This window comes from Camelus dromedarius, chromosome 16, assembly GCF_036321535.1.
Source record: "Camelus dromedarius isolate mCamDro1 chromosome 16, mCamDro1.pat, whole genome shotgun sequence".
Lineage (NCBI taxonomy): Eukaryota > Metazoa > Chordata > Mammalia > Artiodactyla > Camelidae > Camelus > Camelus dromedarius.
This window is the reverse complement of record NC_087451.1, coordinates 24,910,374-24,932,751: the sequence shown is the minus strand read 5'-3', so window position 1 is coordinate 24,932,751 and position 22,378 is coordinate 24,910,374. Positions and strand designations below refer to the sequence as shown.

The 22,378-nt window shown below is 48.8% G+C and overlaps 1 protein-coding gene across 8 annotated transcripts in view; it reads left to right on the top strand.

The window, feature by feature from the left end:
• Positions 1 to 22,378, top strand: part of SPECC1 (sperm antigen with calponin homology and coiled-coil domains 1) — a 188,715-nt gene extending 166,337 nt beyond the window's left edge. For 3 of the 8 annotated variants that reach the window (XM_064495319.1, XM_064495320.1, XM_064495321.1), the window contains 3 exons: positions 10,014 to 10,130; positions 14,587 to 14,646; positions 20,653 to 21,009. In XM_064495319.1, the coding sequence (XP_064351389.1) occupies positions 10,014 to 10,130; positions 14,587 to 14,646; positions 20,653 to 20,757 (282 nt within the window). In that variant the 3' untranslated portion in view covers positions 20,758 to 21,009. Of the gene's footprint in view, positions 1 to 10,013; positions 10,131 to 14,586; positions 14,647 to 15,789; positions 17,164 to 17,700; positions 18,004 to 20,652; positions 21,011 to 21,892 lie in introns of those variants that run through there. The other 5 variants (XM_064495322.1, XM_064495324.1, XM_064495326.1 and 2 more) reach the window with 5 other exon arrangements.

The window sequence follows — 22,378 nt, the reverse complement described above, 5'->3', positions numbered from 1 at the left end:
TGTATTTTTTAATTAAAAATAATTCTTTGAGAGAAAATAAAATATTTGTGTATAGTCAATGATGTAACTCCTATCCCATTGCTCAATTCTACCCTTGAAAGTATCTTTTTTTAACAATTGGATTTTTTTCCCTTTTTTCTTATTTTACTTTATCTTTTTGGTTGGGGAAGAGGCAATTAATTTTTTTTTTTAACGGTGGTACAGGGGATTGAACCCAGGACCTCGTGCACGCTCAGTGCGCACTCCACCACTGAGCTGTACCCTCCCTCCTGGATATTTTTCTTCAAATTAAGGTTTCTCAGCCTTCACACTGGATATTTCGGGCCAGATAATTCTCTGTTGTGGATCCGTCCTGTGCGCTGTAGGATGTTTGGCAGCATGTCTGGCCCCACCCACAAGAAGCTGTAGCGTCTCCCAGTTGTGAAAACCATTTAAAAATGTCTCCGGACATTGACAGATGTCCCCAGCCGGGGAAGGGAGGGGACAAGATTGTCCCTGGTTGAGAACCTCTGCTTTAAATATACAAATGTGCGGAGATAAACTTACTTTTCAAAATGAGGTCCTGTTGATCTGTGATTGCTGTTTTGGCTAACAGGTGTGGTAACAGTTCTGTTGGTGCCTTGAGAGATGCTCTGTTGTCTTTAGCACCTGCAGAGATTTTCACTGGGTGCACGACGACACTTCGTCTAGTCTCCTGTCGACGAACCACAGAGTTGCTTGTAATTTTCTGAATGACTGTGAAGACCGCGGCCAGCATTCCTTGGGCGGCTTGCTGGTGCCAGAGGGCACCATGCAGACCTTGCTGCCGAAGGACTAAAGTTGTGTTGGTCAGCTGCACAGGAGCTTCCTAGGCAGCGTTTGTCAAAAGCATTTGAAGGCAGAGGTATCAGCTGCTGCCTCTTAAGCCGAGAGGTGACAGTTGGTTCAAGCAAAGACAGACCAAAAAGGCCGACAGGAGAGTCTGGGGGAGGAGGTACGTGGAGGGCAGGGCTGTGAAAAGCTCCCACATATCCAGAGAATTTAGAAGCTCAGAAAAGACCTGACGAGACCTGAGCTCAGACCTCTGGCTGACCGTCAGGGTCCACACGGGCAGGAAGTGAAGGCTGAGCTGTGAGTGTTGGAGGGGAGCCCACCGGCAAAGACCAAGGAGGTTTCCCAGGCGTTTGGGGAGATCTCTGTCCAGTCACTAGCTGGTCACTAAGCTAACAGAACAGAGACTGCAGTGCCACGCCCAACAAAGAATACATACTCTACAAAATTAGTTCAGAAAAGTCACTGCGCCAGCAAGCACCACCGCAGACAGTCACAGCAAGCCCTGCAGAGGGGAGACACTCTGACTTTGAGCGTTGTCACATGGTAATCCTCAAAACGCCAGTTTTCAACAAAGTTACATGTATGCAGAAAAGCAAGAAAGTTTGGCACATTCACAAGGGAAAAAAAAAAATCAGAACTGTCCCGAAGGAGTCCCAGACACTAGACTTACTAGACAAAGACTTTAAACCAGCTGCCTTAAATACACTCACAGAGCTGACGAGCTTTGACCACGGACAAAGAGCTAAAGGAAATCAGGAAAAAGATTCATGAACAAAATGAGACTATCAGCAAAGAGACAGAAAGCGTAAAAAGGCACCAAACAAATTCTGCAGGTGAGAAGTATCATAACCAAAATGAAAAATGTGAAAAGTGTCGGCAAAGATGTGAAGAAGTCGCAGCCCTCACACTGCTGGTGGGGACGTAAAATGGTGCAGCTTCTAGAACAGTTTGACAGTTTCCCAGTAAGTTGAACGTGGATTTACCATATGAAGTAGCAGTTCCACTCCTGACCATGAACCCAAAGAGTTGAAAGAGGTCAAACAAAATGTAGCACATGAACGTGCAAAGCAAGCGGCACCGTGGCAGTCGCCAAGAGGGGCACGTCAGCTGGTGGGTGCCTGGATGGAGACAAGGTGGTCTGTCCACGCAGTGAGCCACTTCAGCCAAAACATGGAAGCAAGTGTTGGCACCTGCAACAAACACCTCATAGACCCTGAAACCACTGTGTACAGTGAAAGAAGCCAGATGAGCACGTTTATCATTCCATTTACAGAAAATATCTCAAATAGGAAAATCCACATAAACGCAAGTGCTGAGTGGTTGCCGGGGGCTGTGGGTGAGGAGAGGGTGACCGCTTAACAGGCACGGAGCTTCCTGCTGGGGTGACGAAGCGGCTCTGGAACTAGGTGACGGCGCTGGTCGCACAAACCAGGGAAAGGTCTAAAAGCCACCACGTTGTACACGTTTAAATGGTTTGTGAGTTTTGTATTTTGTCAATTTTATCCCAATAAAATAAAAACAGTGCCATGAGGATGAATGTCATTTACCATACCTTTTTTTTTTTTAATTGAAATATAGTCAGTTACAATGTGTCAACTTCTGGTGTGCAGCACAATGTCCCGGTCATGCACATACATACATATATTTGTTTCCATATTCTTTTTCATTAAAGGTTATTACAAGATATTGAACACAGTTCCCTGTGCTGTACAGAAGAAATCTGTTTTTTATTTATTTTTATATATGGTAGTTAACATTTGCAAATCTCAAACCCCCAAATTTATCCCTTCCGACCCCCTTTCCCCTGGTAACCATAAGATTGTTTACTGTGTCTACGAGCCTGGTTCTGTGTTGTAGATGAGTTCATTAGTGTCCTCTTTTTCTTCTTTTTAATTAAAAAAAAGAGTTTTCTTAGATCCCACATATGAGTGACATCATATGGTACTTTTCTTTCTCTTTCTGGCTTACTTCACTTAGAATGACGATCTCCAGGTTACCACACCTTTTTATGCCTGTGCTAAGTGTAAAATAAATTCCTAGGTAGTGAAATGGCTTTGTGAAGGGGTGTGTCACACCTCCCATTGTGGCGGCGCCAGCAAGTGGCTCTCCTGTGACCTGCCCCGGTCCCCCGTGTGAAGCTCTAGGACAGTTGCTTTGTTTACTTTTCTCTTTGCCTGTTCATCTTTTTTCCTCAAAGTTTGAGCGCTCTTCTAGGTTGTGGTCGCAGTTTTCGCTTTCAGCAGAGCCTGCCTGCCCTTGCGGTGGGCTGCTGTGGCAGGGCGCCCCCGGCCGGAGCAGCAGCAGAGCCGCGGGCCGCTGCTTAGCCGTTTGCCGAGGACAGCAGTTCATTCCTGGGGGTGCTTCCAGTCGCCAGGGGGCATCACGCAGTGTGTCAGTGAAACCACTCGTCTTCTCGCGTGGCGCTCGCGGGAGGACAGAGTGCGTGCCGTCCGTCCCTGCAGCCTTGTCCTCCTTGTCTGCAGTCTCTCCTTTTTTTTTCCAATTGTAGTGAAATATACGCCATGTAAACTACCATCTTAGCTGTTTTACGTGTTCGGTTCGCTGACATTAGGTACATTCACGCTGTTGTGCAGCCGGCACCCCCTCCACCCCCCCATCCCCCCATCCCCCCAGACCTTTCTCGTCCTCCTGAACTGAGTCTCTGTCCTGTTGAACAGTCGTCCCCCCCAACCCCAGCCCCCGGAACCTCTGTGCACTCTCTGTCTCTGTGACTTTGCCACTGCGGGTGCCCCCTGGGAGTGGCCCCAGGCAGTGCCCGCCCTTCGGTGTCTGGTTTTGTCACTGGGCGTCATGTCCTCCAGGCCGCGCCATGATGGGGCAGGTGTCATGAGTCTGCGTCTTCCTCGTGGTGAACCCAGCCGGACACGTCAGCCTCCCCGAACCACAGCTCCCGGGACCACGTGCCCCCGTGTCTTTAAAGCCCTCGATGGCTCTGTACGGACTGAGTATTAGAGCCGCATCTGGAGGCTGTGTGGGAGGGTCGGCCTTTTCTAAGATGGGTATTTAGTCGTCTTGTTTTCCCTCCCGCTTCTCAGAAGTATGGAAAGTGGCTGTCCTCGCCTCGCCCCCAACCCCCCATCACCACCACCTACTAGAAGGACTGGGAGATGAAGTCCTCCGTGTCCTTTGGGGAAAGGAGAGAGTGTTTTGGTCACTGAGGATTTGGACTCTAGAGTTCTGAGGTCATGACAGTCTGTGTTGAGAGGCAGAGGGTCACCGGGCAGAGGGTTGGGAAGAGGGCAGGTACTTCCAGGAAGACCAGGAACCCAGCTTCAGGCTCAGCTCAGCCCCGGAGGCTGAGGGGCCCACACCCCACCCGTCCCAACCTGCTGAATCCCTACCATATGCGGGAGGAAGGGAGGGGGCAGAATGAGGTGGGCTCTCAGGGACAGCGCTGGGGTCCAGTTAAAGGCTCCTGACCCAGGTTAGCTGAGGCTCGGGGCTCTATGGGATCGAAGGAAGGAAGCACCTGCTTTCAGACATCTGCAGCACGTACGTGTTCCCACAGGGGTAGAAGTGTTAGGTGTCCTGCCAGTTTCTGGAACTGTAAGCAGGATTTTCAGAATACAGCGGTGTGAGACTGTTCCCTCCTGCTGTGGACGGAGGTTGGTTTAAAAGACCTGCGCCCTCTCTGCCCCCTGGATCCTTGTCCTGTGAGGGGGAGGGGGCCTGTAGCTCAGATGCGCCAGCAGCCGGCGCGGCAGTGAGGGACCACCCACCACCGAAAGCCAGTCTCTTGCCTTCAGGGAGAGAGCCCGGGCCTGGCCGCTGGCTGCCCTTCCCTGTCATCCTGCAGGACAGCACATCAGTCTGCTGAGATCACACCAGTCCCAAGTGAATCTGCACTGAGAGTTTTTTCCATTCTCTTATTCATGAAATGTTCGTCTGGGAAAAAGCAGCATTCTAGCCTTAAGGAGATTGTGATTTCAGAGGCTGAATTCAGCCCTTCTGGGGGAGGAAGTTAAGATTGGGGTGAGGAGTGTTTGTCTAGTATAAACGAAACTTGTTCTTGGAACAGAATCCCTCCGAACTACGTAACTAAGTTGTTTACTTATTATGTATCGTTTTCTTAGTAAGCACATCCAAAAATACACAAGTGCTGTTTCTCTTTTTTTAAAAAAAGTCCTTTCCCTTACCAAAAATATTCTACTTGGAGCGCTCGAGCATCGGAAGGTGGACAGAAATACGCTGTTCCCTGAATCTTTGTGGATTCTCGCGCGAATGTGTAGTGAAGTGGCCACTTGTAAGTTGAGGGGTGGGGGTGGGAGGGGTAAGGCGGAGGAGCCTCCTGGAGGGCAGTTTAGCCGGATCCATCGTAGTGTAGTCCACGCGCGGGCAGAGGAGTGACAAGAGGCTGGAAACAGCCTGAACGTCTGTGGTGTCCACCGTGCCGCGGACCCCTAGAGGAGCCTGGAGACTAAAGTGAACTGGTGTGTGGTGACTGTTTTCCACGTGGCCGACATTGTTCTAAGTGCCTTATGCGTGGTGCGTGCAGTTAATCTTGACTGCAGTCCTACAAGGTATCTATTCCGTATCCATTTCAAAGATGGGGAAACCAAGGCACAGAGAAGTTACACAGTTGCTCACAGTCACAGTCACTCACAGCACTAGCGCGTGGCGGGGCTTCTGGCTTCAGGACCCACCCTCCTCGTCTCTGCACTGTAACTGTTTTTCGTATGTGGCGTAAGGACCTCTCTATGCATCTGGCGAGTGGGAAAAATCAGGATGCAGAACAGTGCACGACATGCTGCCTTTGCGTAAAAGGAGGGGAAATAAGCACACACATTCGCGTGAGTGCAGAGCAGTGTCGTCCAGTAGAACTTCCCATGGTGATGGGACTGTTCTAAATCTGCGCCTTCAGGACAGTAGCCACTCACCGGTCATGGTTCCCAAGCACTTGAAAGGTGGCTAATGTGACTGAGAAGTTAAATTTTAAACTATTTCATTTTAATGGTTTTAAATGCCACCTGTGACCAGTGGCTGTCGCGTGGGACAGTGCAGGGCAGAGCAGCCGTGGGAGCTGACCAGAGATCACGTAATCTGATGGTTTTCAAACTCTCCTTTAGAAAAAGCTTCCAGAAACTAGTTGGAAGAACCGGTTCCACAGCTAATCACTTCAAAACCACAACTATAATCTAATGTAATCTAATCATTTGAAAGATCAGGAAACTAAAAGCCAGAGAAGTTGAGTCATTTGCCTGAAGTCACAGTCACTGCTGCTTTAGGGACCGAGGAAGACCCAGGCCTAGGAGCAGGTCACAGCTTGGGTTTGTTTTTTCCTCCTTAGAGTCATTTACATTTTGGTTTTGCCAAGGCTCACTCTGTCTGATTATCAGTCACAAAAAGGAAACAAAAAACAGATTTTTGTCTCCAGTGTTCCCAGAACCACGTGGGGAATCCAATCATGAACGACTTACTCATTCTCTGCTGCTCAACCATGGGGCCTCCTCCAGCCCCCAGATCACAGTGTGTCCTGCCCTGCCTGCTCCGCTGATGGGGTGAAACGTCGGGGCCAGGGGGCCACGCGTCGTTGTCGCGCCTCGGGGCCTCACAGGTGCAGGGGCTGGGCCAGCATTTGCTTTAATTAGACTTCAGAGCCTGGCTTGGGCTCTACTCCAGCCTGGAGAGTTGCCCCGTGAGTGCGGATGGTCCCTGAGAAGGTTTCTGTACCGTGTCCTCGGAGACCAGTGGATACCGATGAGCACTGGGCTAGGAGGAGGATGGGGTTTAGGAGTGCGAACAGATTCCTGAGCCTGGAAAGGGGGTGGTTGGGCAGTTCTAGGATGAATGGAACCAGCAGGGCTGCAAATAACCACGTCCTTTCATAGAAAGAGCAAGCCAGGAAGAGGAGTGAAATTAATGAAAATGAGGTACCTGACTCAGCAGGAGGAGGAGGACCCCAGGAAAGTGTTTCTCCAGAGTCCGGGGCCTGGGCGGGGCCTGGGGGTAGAACCTGGCAGGGAATCATTTGGGAGCCAAACCAAGGAGTATAGAGCAGACCGGCTCCCAGGAGTGGCAGAGGAGCCGGTGTCCCCACGCTGGGCCACGTTTTGTGGCTGGACGGGGGCGGCAGAGGGGCGCTGGCTTGGTGTGGACCCAGCTCGGTGGTTCGGGAGATGCCAGGCAGCAGGACACTTGCAGTGAAACTGGACCACGGGTCACAGTGCCTCAGCCGGGTCCGTCAGGGAAGAAAGTCGTGGGTGGGGACGCTGGAGCATTTGTTCAGTGGAAAAGGAGGAAGCCAGGGAGAAAGCAAGAAAGATAACCCCCGGCCACGCCTCTGATGTCAGCATCCTTGTGATTGTGTCTCCAGAGGTTTGCAGTATCTGCCACACATCCCTGGAGACACAGCAGCCCTTTTGTCATCAGAAAGCCTCCACCCTCAGGGGACGTTCCCGCTCTCTGATCCCCTATGACTTACCCCTGGGGTCCTGTTTCTGGCTTATTGAAATCTTTTTGGATTCTGAATCTGTCCATTTGCTGTTCTCTGTCTCCCCCAGTTCTCCTCAGCTAAGTCAGAGGTAATGTAGAGAAGTTCAGTCTTCCAGGTTGACACTGATCCTATAATTGGTGAGAAATACCGGGTGTCTAGAACTTGCTGCACGTAACAGATACCAAAAACCAGAACGTCGGAGTTTTCCCACGAGCTTCCTAGGAATGTAGGCAGATAAGAAAACTGAGTAATTGATTTTCTTTATAAAAAAAAGTTTTCTTAAAAATAGTTTATTTAGCCTAATTAGCAGACAGCTGGGGTATTACCAGTTCCCCATTCTGAACAAGAATGCCGCCATCAGCATTCTTGTAGGTGTGTCTTTGGGCAGATGCATGACTGTTTCCCCTAGAAAAGCTGCCTAGATGTGGAATTCCTCGGTCAAATACTATTTTCGTTTAAAAAAAAACAAACAAAAAAAACCTTCCCGTTGCCTTCCTAAACGCCTGTGCTTGCCCGTGCTCCTACCCGCCAGCCTGGACCCGTTTCCCCACTTCTTTGTTAACTCTGAGTCAGCCATGTTTCATTTTTGCCCGTTTGAGGAGTGAAATATTTCGCTGTTTTTATTTTCTACTGAGCCTGGACGCCTTCCCTGTGTTTCTGTTTGTATTTCCTTTTCAGAACATCACCACTTCGGTTCTCCGCCAGTCTTTCCTCGAGTTGTTTATCTCTTTCCTACGGATCAAAAGAATATATTCTGGGTATTAGCAATTTGCTGTATACTGTGTCTATGTCTTGTATTTAGTCTTAGTCGCACAGAAGCGAGATTTCATGTTGTTGGCGTTCTCCATCCTTGCTTCTGTGCTCGCGTTATGCTGGTTGTGTCTTATGTTTTCTTTCCCCAAGATTGTAAACCTGTTCATCTATGTTCTAATAATGTTTAATGTCAGTTTTTAAGTTTGGCCATCTGATAAGCTGTATGTATCCCCAGGCAGCTAAGCTCCAAAAGAAGGGAAGCCCGGGAGGTGATCACATCTCTCTGCTTGGGAGCAGTTTCCACGTTGCAGGGCAGAGAGCTGGCATGCGGTCCAAAGACAGCGGTCCTCCAGGCTGGGGAGCCAGGGCGCGGAGCGGGCCCCTGAAGCCGCCGCGTGCCGTGGGGCAGGGAGAGCCTGCGGAGAGGGGCCCCCAGCCTCCGCGGGCTGCGCTGTTCGTGTGCGGGGCCGACCCCTCGGGTTCCCCAGGTAGCCCGAGACGGAACAGCTCCAGGCGGGGTGGGAGCAGCGACGCCCGGGCAGGGGCACAGGCCCCTTTGTGATGATGTCACACACACCCGCACGTGTGCACGTGCTCTGTATTTTTTCTCACCAAGTGCCCAAAGGAAGCTCGGTCTTCCCAGGGCTTCCTACACATTCTGGACCTCACAGGGGTGAGTTTCTTCCGTCCTCTGTGAGCTATAAATTGTCATTTCCCCCTTCCCCCGAACGAGTCAGTCTGATTCTGCAGCTGGGACAAGAAAGACGTCTCCCCGAAGGCCAGATGCGTCCCGCAGCCCTGGCGGGACTGCGCACATGGCCTGCCAGCGTGTGCTCACAGAGTGGTCTGTGTTTTCCCCAAGGGTTGGTGTTTCCAGGCAACAAAAGCCAGGCAAAGTGAACCTTCCAGAAGCGAATGCTGTGGCTTGTTGGGCTTAGCTTTGCTGTGTCCACGGGGTCATTTAAGAGTCCTGCTCCTCCGTCCGCCCTTCTAGAATTTTCTCAGAATGCTACCTTTCATATCTGAGACTTCCTTTCCCCAGAATTTTCTCTCACTCAGAAATATCTCTAAAGTATTTATATCCTAGAGAAAGTAAAAGATAATTTGCAGTGAGTAATTACCACGTCCCTTGGGAGAATAATCTGCGCGCTTCCTTTGGTTCTTGCTCTGCACGTCCCTCAGAGCCGTACAGCACGTGAACGCCCAAATGCTCGCGTCCCTTTTAACAGCCGCAGCTCAGTCCCTCAGGGTGATCTGGGTCCCTGTTTGTGTTTCTTTCCTCCCTCCCATCCTTTTTTCTTTCTTTTTTTTTGATTGTGGTTTAAAAAAAATTTTTTTTAAAATGTTTATTGAAGCATAGTTGATGACAAGGCTGTGTTAGTTTCGGGTCTACAGCAGAGTGACTCAGTTACACGTATACATACGTACATGTTTTTTCTTTTCAGATCCTTTCATTTATATGCTCTGGTGAGGAGACTGCTTAGCATGAGGGTTTCCTCCCCCTTGGGAAGCCCCTCGAGTTGCGGGGAGAAGGGGGTAGTGGCAGGAATGAGCCCCAGCCCAGCCACGGGGGGTTTTAAGGTCTTACTTTGTCTTGGTCTCCCTGTTGTTAACTGGGTCCTACAGTGTCATGACGGTGGTGCTGGTGGGGGAGGGTGGAGGCTGTTCCTTGGCCAAAGGCTGGAGATGCTGGGATGCACAGAGCCAAGCCGCAGGGCGATTCTAGAGGAAGACAGCTCAGCGCCTTTGGTGTACCAGAGGGCAGGCGGGAATTCCCTCCTGTTTTGAGTCCCAGCAGCTTTTTTCCACGCTGTTCTGTGAATGGATGTGGGCAACCCCAGGCCACCATTCCTGGCATGATGTCCTCCCAGCAGACTTGCGGAGGGTCTTACCTCGTCCTGCTGCAAAGCCAGAGGTGGACACGCACGTCAGGACAGTGCCGTTCGTACTGAGTGGGCACAGCTCGGTGATCAGCGCTGCTTTTCCTCCGCAGAACATCGACATCACCAATTTCAGCAGCAGCTGGAGTGATGGCTTGGCGCTCTGCGCTCTCCTGCACACCTACCTGCCCGCCCACATCCCGTACCAGGAGCTGAACAGCCAGGAGAAAGTGAGTGCCCGCCGGGTCACGCCGCTTCCTCCGCAGCATTCGAGGGGGCTCCTCAGCCTGTTGATGCACCCCAGCGGTGGGGGGGGGGGAGTTGGGGCTTGAATTGGAAACTGGGGTGTTGATACCAGCCCAGGGAACTGCTGAGGGCTGGCCTGCACTGCAGAGCCACAGCCTCGGTGAATGTGCCCAGTCTCCTCGTTACCTAGGAAAGCGCAGGGAAGACCCTTTCGCTGGGGCTGCTGGGATGTTCCCATCACCCATTTCCAGAGGAAGCGTTGGTGGAGTCTCACCTTCATGGTTCCAAGGCCTCGGCCAACGTTTTCAAAATCTTTCGCAAAGAATCAGAAAGCACCCCCGAAGAGCTCCCCGCCCCGCAGCCTCGGGGAGCGGTCTGTTAGCTCACATTCCAGGAGGGTCACGGTGCTCACAGACGGCAGAGGAGTCCTTTGCTGGAGAAACCTTCGTGACTCTGTCTAGCCCAACTTACATCAGAGCCACGGAAGCTGTTTTGCCTTTAATATAATCACCTGTAACAGGGGTTGGCAAACGCCCCCAGCAGGGGCCGGGCGGTGGGCCCCGGGGGTCTGTGATTCTGCCTCAGCTGGTCAGCCCTGCCGTGGCAGACCTTAGTAAGCGTGTGGGCGTGCCATGTTCCAGTGAAACTTCGTTTACAGAAATGGGCTGAGGGCCGCATTTGGCCTGTGGGCTGTGGTTTGCCAAACCCTGACCTAGAACATCCTAAGAGTCATATTCCATGGAGTGTCCTTTGGAAAATGCTGTACTGGGCCCGCACTCACTCACTCAGCGAGTGTTTCTTGCCAGGCGTCAGGCTCAGTGAACGTGTTCTTTGTCCTCAGGGGATGGACCTGTAGCAGGTAACGCTGTAAGTAAGTAACTATAGACCGTGGAAGGAGCCGTGAGAGAAACATGGGGGTCTGACTCCACCAGGGGTCCGGGAAGGCCTCTGAGGAGGAAGTATTCAAACTGAATAGTGGACATGAAGGAGCCAGAGATTCAAGGAGCTGGGGAGCCTTCCAGAGCAGGACACTGCCCTGCTTCACCTGTTAGCGGGGACCGGGTGGCAGCCCCTTGCGGGGAGAGATGTAGGAAGAGTAGAAATACGCCCAAGATACAGAGTCAGCTGGACTCGGAGGCGGACTGGCTGTGGGGGGAAGCCAGAGGTGGCCCCAGGTGTCTGGCTGAGCAGGGGAAGGAACAGAAATGTTTACAAGTCCTGTTTTGATTTTCCCACTAGGATTTAAATTAAGTCCAAAGGGTCATGGTACCAATGCAATGATGATAATAACTGAACAGAGTGATTTATTTTTTTAGAGTGTGTGTCAGTCAGGGTTCTCCAGAGAAACAGAACTGATGGGTGTGTGTGTGTGTGTGTGTATGTATACACACACACACACACACACACACACACACACACACACAGAGAGGGGGAGAGAGAGGCTTATTTTGAGCAGTTGGCCCGTGCAGTCATGAAGGCTGACAGATCCAAAATCTGCACAGCAGGTTGGCAGTCTGGAGACACAAGAAAGAGCTGGTACTGTAATTCAAGTCTGAAAGCCACCTGCTAGCAGAATTCCCTCTTCTTTGGAGGAGAGCTTTTACCGTTAAGGCCTTCAACTGATTGGGTGGGGCCCACCTGCCTTATAGAGGGTAAATTTACTTTACCCAAAATCTACTGATTTAAATGTTAATCTCATCTTAAAAATGCCTTCAAAGAAATGTCTACAATAATTTTTAGCCAAATGTCTGGGTACCAAGGCCTGGCCAAGTTGGGAACATAAAATTAACCATCACAGAAGTACTAAAATTTCAGAGCATAAATTAAAATGTATGCATGGTGCTTTGTTTGTAATCTGTGAAGCAGGCTGGACAGGATTATTAAACATTTGGAAAACAAAAAAAATGGTTTTGTTTTGAATCATTTTACATCTGAGATGTAAGGATGCAGGTAGCACCGTCAGGCAGGCAATGAACAGCAAGCCTGGGGTTCGGAAGGGAGAGCAGAGCTGAAAAGAGAGATCTGAGGCTGCAGTGAATGGACCAGCTCTGTCTAATTGAACTTAAATGATGGAAGTGTTCTGCGTCGGGGCTGTCCTAGCCACGTGGGCTGCTGATGGAAAGTGGCTTGTGGCTAGTGTGACTGGAAAATTTTAATTTTAATTTTAATTACTTTCAATTAAATAGCCACATGTTATGAGTGGTACTGTACTGATCAGGGCAGGTATAGATGGTATTTAAAGCCGTGAGATGGACGTCACCTAGGCCTTAGGTCCTCAGGGAAGGTCTTAGGGAGAACACACTCCCGTGTATCTCCTCTGCTCTCAGGACCCCACTTCCGACACCTCTGCGAGCAGGTGTGGGGTTCCCACAGCCGGCAGTCGTGCAACACCAGCTGGGTGTCCTGCAGTTGAACTCGGTTCTGACGCTGTCCACCCAGACATAGCGTCAGGTCCCAAAGGTTAAGGGCTCAGTCCTCCACAACTGCCGACCCCCTTCAGATGCCAGTCACAAGTCCAAGTTGTCACCTGTGCTTCTGACCAACCGGCGGTAGATCAGAGGGTCCCATGACCCCGCCTGCAGTTTCCGTTAATTTGCTCGAGTGGCTCACAGAACCTGAGAAAACTGTTTACTGGATAACTGGTTTGCTACAGAGAAGTAAAGGACACAGGTGAGCAGCCAGATGAGCAGATGCACAGGGTGAGGTCTGGGAGGGTTCTGAGCACAGCAGCTTCTGTCCCCGTGAAGCTGGTGGCGTCACCCTCCCAACAGATAGATGTGTTCACCCACCCAGCAGCTTTCTGAACCCCGTCCTTTCCGGGTGTTACGGAGACCTCGTGATACAGGCACCCTTGATTTATCATTGGTGGCTGCTCCAGCCTCCAGCCTCTCTCCCCTGGAGGTCAGGGAGGGGGACAGAAAATTACAACCTCTGATCACATGGTTGGTTCCCCCAGCACCCGGTTAAAGAGGGGCTTTTCTGAAATCACCTCATTAACAAACAAACCCAGGTGTGGTTGAAAGGGGCTGGTTGTGAATAACAAAAGACACCTATTTCACGTTTAGTGCCCTGAAACCATTTCTGGAACGAGGACAAAACCAAATAGAACAAAAGATGCAAGAAGCAGCTCGTGGGTTATAGGCAACAGGCAGAATGAGAAGAAGCCAGAAGATGGGAAGAAGCCAAAATAAGAAGAATCCCAAACAAGCAGAACTGAAGGCAAACCAACCTGAAGAAAGGCGGGGTCCAGCCCGGGCGTACGCTAAGCGCGGCATGGTTTCGGGCAGCTGGGTGAGTTACAGAGAGGAAACGCCTTTGGAAGAGGCGTCCTGCGTGGCTCCGCGTCCGGACCGGACTGCGGGGCGGGACGGAACCGCGCTGCAGGGAAACACCGCTCACGGCCCCCAGTTTTCAGGGCCGTCCTGCAAAGAGGGCGCGGGACACTCCAACGTGCCTAAAGGGAGCAGGTGCTGCGCGCCTTAGCAGTTTAAAAATAAAACTTGACAGGGTGGAGGAAGGGCAAGGGCACTTCTTACCACACAGAGTAGAGTCAAGAAGTGATGACCGAAATGGGACAGGAAGTGGAGGTTTAAGGAAATTGTTTAAAGTCACAAACATAACTAAGAAAGGAACTAAAATGAGCTGTAATGAATGGAGGAGAGAGGTGCCTGGTACTTAGTCCTCGTTTATTGTGGAAGGAGATGAGAAAGTAATGGCTATCTTAGAAATCAAGAAACGGTGGGGGGAGGGTGGTAAATTAGGAGTTTAGCAGATACAAGCTACTATGTATAAAGTAAACCACAAGGTCCTCTGTCCAGCACAGGGAACTATATTCAATAGCTTATAATAACCTACAATGAAAAACAATATAAAATAAAAAATATGCATGTGTAACTGAATCACTATGCCGTACACCTGACACTAACTCAACATTGTAAATCAACTGCATTTCAATTTAAAAAAAAAATGGTGCAAGCAACTACAGACAGGTAGGTAGAGGTAATCACCTGAAAAATTAAAGAGAGAAACAAAAAGTATTTCTCCCAAGGACCAGGACTGGGAGAGAGAAGTTTTTCATACGACTGTATTTAACTGTGTGCACTTACTACTTCAATAATTGTTTGATACAGCAGCGTGATTACACAACTTGATATATAACAGAATGTCTGCCTCATAAATTTTGACAAGGTAAAAAATAACCAAATAACAAAAATGTACCTTTGACAGAAATCAATCAGTAATGTCATTTTTAGTGACAGTTGTAACCTGTTCATCTTTTTTTTTCCCTTAAACTGAGTCCACTGTTTGCATATTTGACTTGGAAACTTGTGTTTTATAAATAGCAGATAATCTACATGGGAGTGTCAGCTGGTGTTTTTCCCTAGCAAAAGCCATATATGTTTAGTTGATAATTTTAGTCTCTCTGTCTTTTTAACCTAGAAAAAGAATCTCTTGTTGGCATTTGAAGCAGCTGAAAGCGTGGGCATAAAACCAAGCCTGGTGAGTATCACCTGCTCTGGGTCCTTGTGGTACTTCACTCTGATTGTATGAGAAAGAACTTATGCCTGCTACTGAGTAATTTTTACAGAACAATGAAATCCGTTCACTGAAGATTTGTTACTCATGATTCTTAATGTAAAATTTTACAGTTGGTCTGACCACAGATGATTTAGAGTTTTTTCAGTAAATATTTCACTGCAGATTAATTTCGGTTCTAGACGGAATTATCACTAAAGCCCTCTTGTTCAAGTCACCTAGAAATCTGAATACAATGTAATGTAAAAACATAAATATATAACTGAGCTCTGGAGAAAGAATGGGAAATAACCAGATGCCAGGAATTAAAAGAGAAATGAAAACCAGAGCCATGAGGCATGTGCTGAGACTGAGGGCGGGGGTGGGGCCGGGGGGGTGGTAGGGGGCTTGCAACAAATGGCCACCTGGTGGTTACGGGCTTTAGGTAATGCCCGCACAGGAGCAAGAGAAAACCCTGAGCTCCCATCAACAGAGCAGTAGTGCTGAGACCCCTGCACACAACCAAGGCCCAGAAGGGCGGGTGCAGCTCAGGGGTAGAGTGCGTGCTTAGCATGCACAAGGTCCTGGGTTCAATCCCCAGCACCTCCATTAAAAGTAAATCAATATAAACTAACTAACTAACCAACCAACCAACCAACCAGCCAACCAACCAAATCCTCCCTTCTCCCCAGAAACAAACAAACAAAAAAACCAAAGCTCACAAAATGCCACTCTTCTTAGTGAAAGGAGAAGTAAAAATCTTCACCTGCCAGTTCGGGGAAGTGATAGGGAAGCTTGGTCTCCACCTTAGATTTTTTGGTGGCCAAAATAAGAAAATCTCCTGTAAAAAAAGAAAACTGGGCCAGATGAGGATTGGAGTCCAAATTTATAATGTCTGTGCTACAAGAAAAGGTTGTCCTGTGGGGGTGGGTGCAGCTCAGAGGTAGAGCGCCTGCTTAGCATGCAAGAGGTCCTGGGTTCAGTCCCCAGCACTTCCTCTAAGAAAATAAATAAAGTAAATAAACCTACCCCCCAAAATAAATAACCCCCCCAAACCTAACCCCCCAAAATAAATAACCCCCCCCAAAAGAAACGTAAAAAATAAAGTTTATCCTGTCTCCACTGCAGGAAGCTCCCAGGCCAGTAGCAAAATGGCTGCTGGAGATACGCCCACAATCCAAAATTACAAAACGCTCGAGAAAATGATCTACCTGAGCTGTTCAGCAAACACAACAGACAACATGATCATCTACCAGAACCTGAGATAGTAAAACAGTAAGAAAGAGACTACAAAAGACTATGTTTAAATTTATTAAAGAGACAGAAGAAAGAATGAAAACCATAAGGAAGGAACATACTCCTATAAAGAAAGATTTAGAAAAGAATTAAGTAAAACGTGTAGAAGTAAAAATCTGTAATTAAAAACACCAGCTGAGTTGAAAACTGGGCACCGCAGAAGAGAGGATTACTGAACTGGAAAATAGATCTAAGGAACTTACTCAGAACATAAAACAGAGACATTTAAAAACGGAAAAGATAATAGAGGGGTTTTATTAGTTAATAGGTTTTCAACTTCAAGAAATGGAAAACGCAACTAACAGTTGCTTCTACCATAAAGATATTATTTTTTTCTTAAAGATTATTTTTTTCTTCTCTGGAGAAGTCCAGAAGGAGTTTCAGGAATGGTTCTCTGCTCAGTTTTGTAATCAAGGAACCCAAAGTGTCTCTTCTCTATATTCCACCATCTTTAATCTGTTGGTTCTTTGTCCCCAAACTTGGTCCTCTGTGGCTGAACACGGCTGCCAGGCTCCAGACATCACTCCCATCCGCAGGGCAGGAAGGAGAGGGAAGGGGGAGAGTGAGTCCCTCACATCATCCCCCTTCGATAAGGAAACCAAAAGTCTTCCCAGAGTCCATCCGCTTATTGGCTGTACTCTTACGTGGCCACCCCCAGCGGCGGTGGAATGTGAGGTGACATAAAACTTTCTCCATCCTCTTCGTTGGGAGACCTGCAAGGGAGAGAGAGGCAGGGAATAACCGTTGGGTCACCCAGCTGCTAGTGTCTGTCCCAGAGCTTGCGAGGCATGGAAGATAAAGGCAAGTAACGTCTAAGCCCCATGCACGGTGGGAATTCCAGGAGAAAAGGGAAGTATGGACAGAGACAGTGTTTGAAGAAATGGTGCCTGAAATTTTCTGAGGCTGATGAAAGACTGCAGATTCTTAATGAATCTCAAATAGGAGGAATAACACAAAATGTCTGTCCAGACACCTCATCATGAAACTGCAGAAAGAGCAGAGACAGATCACTTGCAATAATTTCTGCTAACCAGTAACAACAACAGCAACAACAACCCTGGTAGAAAACTATCAAAGTCTAGAATAGGCAGCTCACAAATGTCCAATAAACGTTTAAAAAGATGTCCAATCTCATTAATGATTAGGAAAACCTCAGTTGACGTAAGTGAGCCACCCTTCCGTGACCCGCAGAGGACAGAATGAAAATGGGAAGGAACAGCTCTCGTAGAAACCTGAGTGCCGTCAGCGGTGTTACGCTAACATGTCTGAAACAGAATGGACAGTTTTCTAAATAGATGTAAATATATTTATTTAAATGTTAAATTTAAATGTTTCTCTAAAACTTAGAAAGAAGTAAAACTTTAACCATTAAGGAAGTTAAACTGATTGTGTAAAAATATAGTCACAGACACACACAAAAAAATGCCAGTAAGCCCAGATTCCACTGGACCTTTAAGAAACAAAGCCCCTGTCATGTAAATACAAGTCTAGGGAATTTTAAAAGGCATGCGAGGACTTCACGTCTGGTCAAAATGGAGTAGCAGGACCCTGATTTATCTTCCTCCTAAAACACGAAACGGCTAACAAGTATCAACAGGTCATTTACACAAGGAGTCAAAGATCACAAGAACTTGCTGGAAGGTGATATTATACGCAGAATATGGTTTTCCTTACAGTGTTACAGTTAATATTGCCTTTTTAATTTAACGTTTTTTCTTGTTTTTCATCCATTGTACTATTGAGGTTCGTGAAAGCTGGAAGTGAATGAGATCATCTTGTTGGACTAACAGCCGGAGCCAGCAGTTTCATTTGTACAGATGTCTGTGAGGAGCTGCTGACAAACATAATAATTCATCTCGAAAGCACTTAGGAGTGTTTGTGATCAGTTTAACCAGTTTATGCCATCAACAAAATAGAAGCTTCCTACATTATTCAATTTGCTTTTCAGTATCTTGATGTGGATTGAAAAATAATATATTTAATTGCACATGACATTAAAAAAAAAACACACACCCAATCAGAATTGGCAGCAGTAACAATCCCGAGTCCTTGGTCAAACTGTATTATTAGGTTAGTCAGGGAAAAGATTCACTTATAGGCATGTATTCTAGCAAACATGGATTTCTAGGTATAGTACATTAGCAAGGATGAGATTTTTTTTAATGTGCTTTTTTAAAATTATTTATTTTTTTAATGAAGGTACTGGGGATTGAACCCAGCACCTTGTGCATGCTAAGCACAGGCCCTACCACTGAGCTATTTACTCCCCTCAAGGAGGGGATTTTTTTTTAAAAGTGAGAACTCGACAGTGTTCCTCAAATTTTAGAACCTGTTCCTCCTCAGCCACAGGGTAATGGAGAGGCTTAACCGACAGCTCCCCACGGGAAGGATGGGTGAGGGGGGATGTCTGACATCGCTGCTGCTGCCGTACAGACAAGCAGAGTGGGCGTCCTCCGAGGGGTGATGTGTTTGTATGCGGCGGGGCAGACGTCCCCGCACTGGGTCACACAGTCTGCGAGGTGGTGGGTTACTGAGTGAGCCCGTGTGTCAGGTTCTTCGGGTCCCCTGTGGAGGGAGGTCCTTACAGCTCAGGACTCTATGAAGACGTCGGAATGACCCCTTAGGCGCACCTAGCCTGCTCTGCAGTGCAGACTTTGTCGAGGATGCTTGGTTAATTCGTTGACAACGTGCATGTTTACTATGTGCCGGGCATTTTCCGTGTGTTGGCTTGTTGGCCGCTTAGAAGTCCTGTGAGACAGATGCTCCTTAGCAAGTGGGACCCCGAGGGACATGCAGTTTGATGAAAGGGCACAGGGCTCATGAGTCACAAAGACAAGGGTCAGGGGCCAGCTGGCTCCAGAGCCCACAGCTCACCCGTCCATGACCCTGCACCCGGGCAGCCACGCCCACTCGGGCTCCTAAAGCAGTTTATTTATAGTCCCTCAAGCCCATGTTACCTTGTAATTTATCTGCTTATAAGGCTTCTCTCCATCCCCACCAAGACCATGAGCTCCTGAGGGCAAGAGTCCTATCTTTTCTTTTTTTTCCCAATAATTTTATTGTGCTAGAAGGCACGTGACATGCTCTAAGTGTCTGTCCCTTAGCCAGGACCACTCTGCCTTGATTAACAGAGCTTTATGAATCGTGACACGGAGGTCTCCACTCCCAACTTCAGTCTTCTTTTCAGAATTGTTCCGGCTGTTCCAGGACTTTTGCCTTTATAAATTTTAACATCAGTTTGTTGATACCTACCCCAAAAATTGGCTGGGATTTTGATGGGGATCATGTTGTGTCTGTAGGTCAGATTGGGAAGAACTGACGTTTCAGCAGCTCTGTGTCTTCCAGTCTGTGAACCTGGACCACCTCCCCACTTACTGAGAGCGTCTTCCATCAGTGTGCAGCCGTTTTATGCACACAGATTTTTTTTTGGTGCCATTTTAAATGGTTGGGGGGGGGTTGTTGTTGCTTTTTCCAAATTCCAGTTGTTTGTTGCTGGTATGTAGGGAAGCTATTGATTTTGTATCCAAGACTTTGCTAAACTTGCATCAGTTCCAGGAGGGTTTTTTGGGTAGATTCTCTGGAGTTTTCTACATAGACAGTCATGTCATCTGCAAAAAGCGCAGTTCTTTCCAATCTGTGTGCCTTTTATTTCTCTTTCTTGCCTTAACTGCACTGGGTAGAACCTCCAGTACAGCCCTGACTAGGAGAGGCAAGAGAAGACGTCCTTGTCCTGTTCTTTTTTGTTGACGTCAGTCTCTCACTGTTTAGTACAATGTCAGCTTTGGGGTTTTGTCGATGTCCTTTACTAGATTAAAAAAAACTCCCTTCTCTTTCTACTGTTTTGAGAATTTTTATCGTGAATAGTTGCTGAATTTTGTGTCATGCTTTTTCCGCATCTGTTGAGACGATCATACAGTTTTTCGCATTTAGCCTGTTAGTAGGAATAACATGGACTGACCTAAGGTTGAACCAGCCTTGCTTTCCTGAGATGAACCCCACTAGACCATGGTCCAGTTTGCTAAGCTTTATTAAGGCTTGTTCGGTCTGTGCTTGTGTGAGAACTAGGTGGTTTTCTTGTAATGTCTTGGTCTGGTTTTGGTAGTAGGGCAGCGCTGGCTTCACAGATTGAGTATGTTTTCTCCTCTTCTTCCTGGAAGAGACTGTGTAGCGTTGGGGTTATTTCGTCCTGAGCTGGTTGGTAGAATTAACCAGTGAAGCCAGCTGGGCCTGGGGTTCTCTTTTGGGGGAAGGTTTTCAGCTACTAAGTCACGCCAGGGTCGCGCCCCAGCAGGTTCTGTCAACGCAGCACACCATCTCTTCTCCTGAACGGTGCGAAACGATTTCTTCAGACAGGTTCAGATGTGATGCTGACGGTGTAGCAAACTATCTCTCACTGTAATTACTGTTAGTCTCAGGCACGTAGGCTAGTCTGAGTAAAACCGGGAACGCTGGTGGGACCCGTCCTTGCCCTCCTCGGAGGTGGGGCGTCCGCGGGTCCTCCCGTTCCCGGGGTGCACCTGCCTCCCGAGCGCTCCGTCTCTGCTCCCGGACTCCCCGCAGCCGTCGCGCCAGCGGCCCTCCCGCGGTCAGAGCTCCGGCTCTCGCGCCGGCCGCCCCCGGCAGCGCCCTAGGCCGGAGGACGCTGCTTCCCCCTGGGTCGTGTGAACACCCTGTTTTCCTTCTCAGGTGTTCTAGGTCCGTCTGTGTGGAGCGCTCCCCACGCTCCTCCTCCTCCCGTCTGCCGTGACCGATGACACACTGGTGTTTCAGCAAAACCAGGGAGCACAATCGGGAAGATAGGTTTCGATGCTGTTGACGTGGAAGCTGAGCTGTTCTGTCCCTGCCCGGGAGCAGATGGGCTCAGAGTGCAGCCTGTTTTCCCGCTGCGTCTTCTGGCTTGACATCGGGTCCTTTGCTACTGTTCTCTTGTGACCACAAGAGAGTCCCAGTTCAGTCACAAAGTGAATTATTAAATATGCTCAGTGGCACGAATTTCAGGAGTGCCTGGCTGAGCACGTCCCTCCTGCCGTCCCTCCCTGGCCTCTGCCTCTGCTTGCTTGCTGCCTTCAGGACTAAGGGGGAAACCTCAATAAAACATTCAGGGGTGTCCCTTCATTCTGGTAAAGCAGCTTTAAATCGATTCAGGGCTTTTGTGGCAGGGAACAGCACAGAGACGCTTACTGCAAAGTCTGTGGGGGAGGAGGGAACACAGCCACGCACCACGCGTGCAGAGGACAGGGTACAGGACTGTCCCCTAGAGTGCGAATCCCCTAAAATGAATTGTGAATGAAAAATGCTCAGTGGAAAAGCACAGAGCACAGTGATGGAACCGTCGGGGCACCCAGGTGCGTGTTCACGTGCCACTCAGGCTCATGGGGATCCTCACACAATAATGGGACTGTGGTGACTCTTTTGAAAACTTTTTTTTAATGCTCATTGTCATGTCCTTAGAAGATGAGAGGGGGAGGTCGTGTCTGATGTTCTTTAAAAATGACAGCATCTCCTGAATAAACAGGAAGGAAAGGCTTTTTTTAAATTGCAGTATAGCTGGTTTACAGTTTTGTGTGGTTCCTGGTGCACAGCATCGTGATTCAGTTAGACATAGACTTTTTTTTCATATTCTTTTCTATTATAGATTATTACAGGCTAGTGAGTGTAGCTCCCTGTGCTCTACAGCAGGAGCTCGTTGTTGCTTCTATGTATAGTAGTTGTATCTGTTAATCCCAGACTCCTAATTTACCCCTCCCGCCTTCCCCTTCGGTAACCATAGTTACTTTTCTGTGTCTGTGAGTCTGGGAAACGCTTTCCTTTTTATTAAGTGTATTTAGCACCAGCTGGACGTGGCCTGCATCTCCCGTGCGTGCGGTGAGACTGGGTCTGGGCCCCATTGTGGGGAGGACCTGTGGCGGCCCCTGACCTCTTCCTTCTCCCGCAGGAGCTCAGTGAGATGCTGTACACGGACCGGCCGGACTGGCAGAGTGTGATGCGGTACGTGGCCCAGATCTACAAGTACTTTGAGACGTAAGCCTGCGGGCAGCCCTTGCTGCTCGCCCTGGAAGCCCCGGTCACCTTCCTCAGGCCCTGCTCCGTCTGTCCACCACTCGGCGTCTGGATTTCAAAGGAAGGCTCAACTCGGGGACCAACACGCAAATAAGAAACAGCTAGGACCCATCGTGCGCCCCCCTTACGCCCTGATGTGCTTGGACTGCAGGTGGGGCAGACGTGCTCCCAGGTCTCCCTCCTCCCAGGAGAGCCCAGCTGTGTGTCCACTGGAGCTTCCCTGAGACTCAGACAGAAGCACTTCCAAACCCATCGTCTTTCCACTAAAAATGCTGGCTTTTGCTCTTGGAAAAACTCTGCACTTGTGGCCTCCACCAGCCCCCTCAAAAAAAAAAAAGTCAACAAAACACAAAAAGACCAA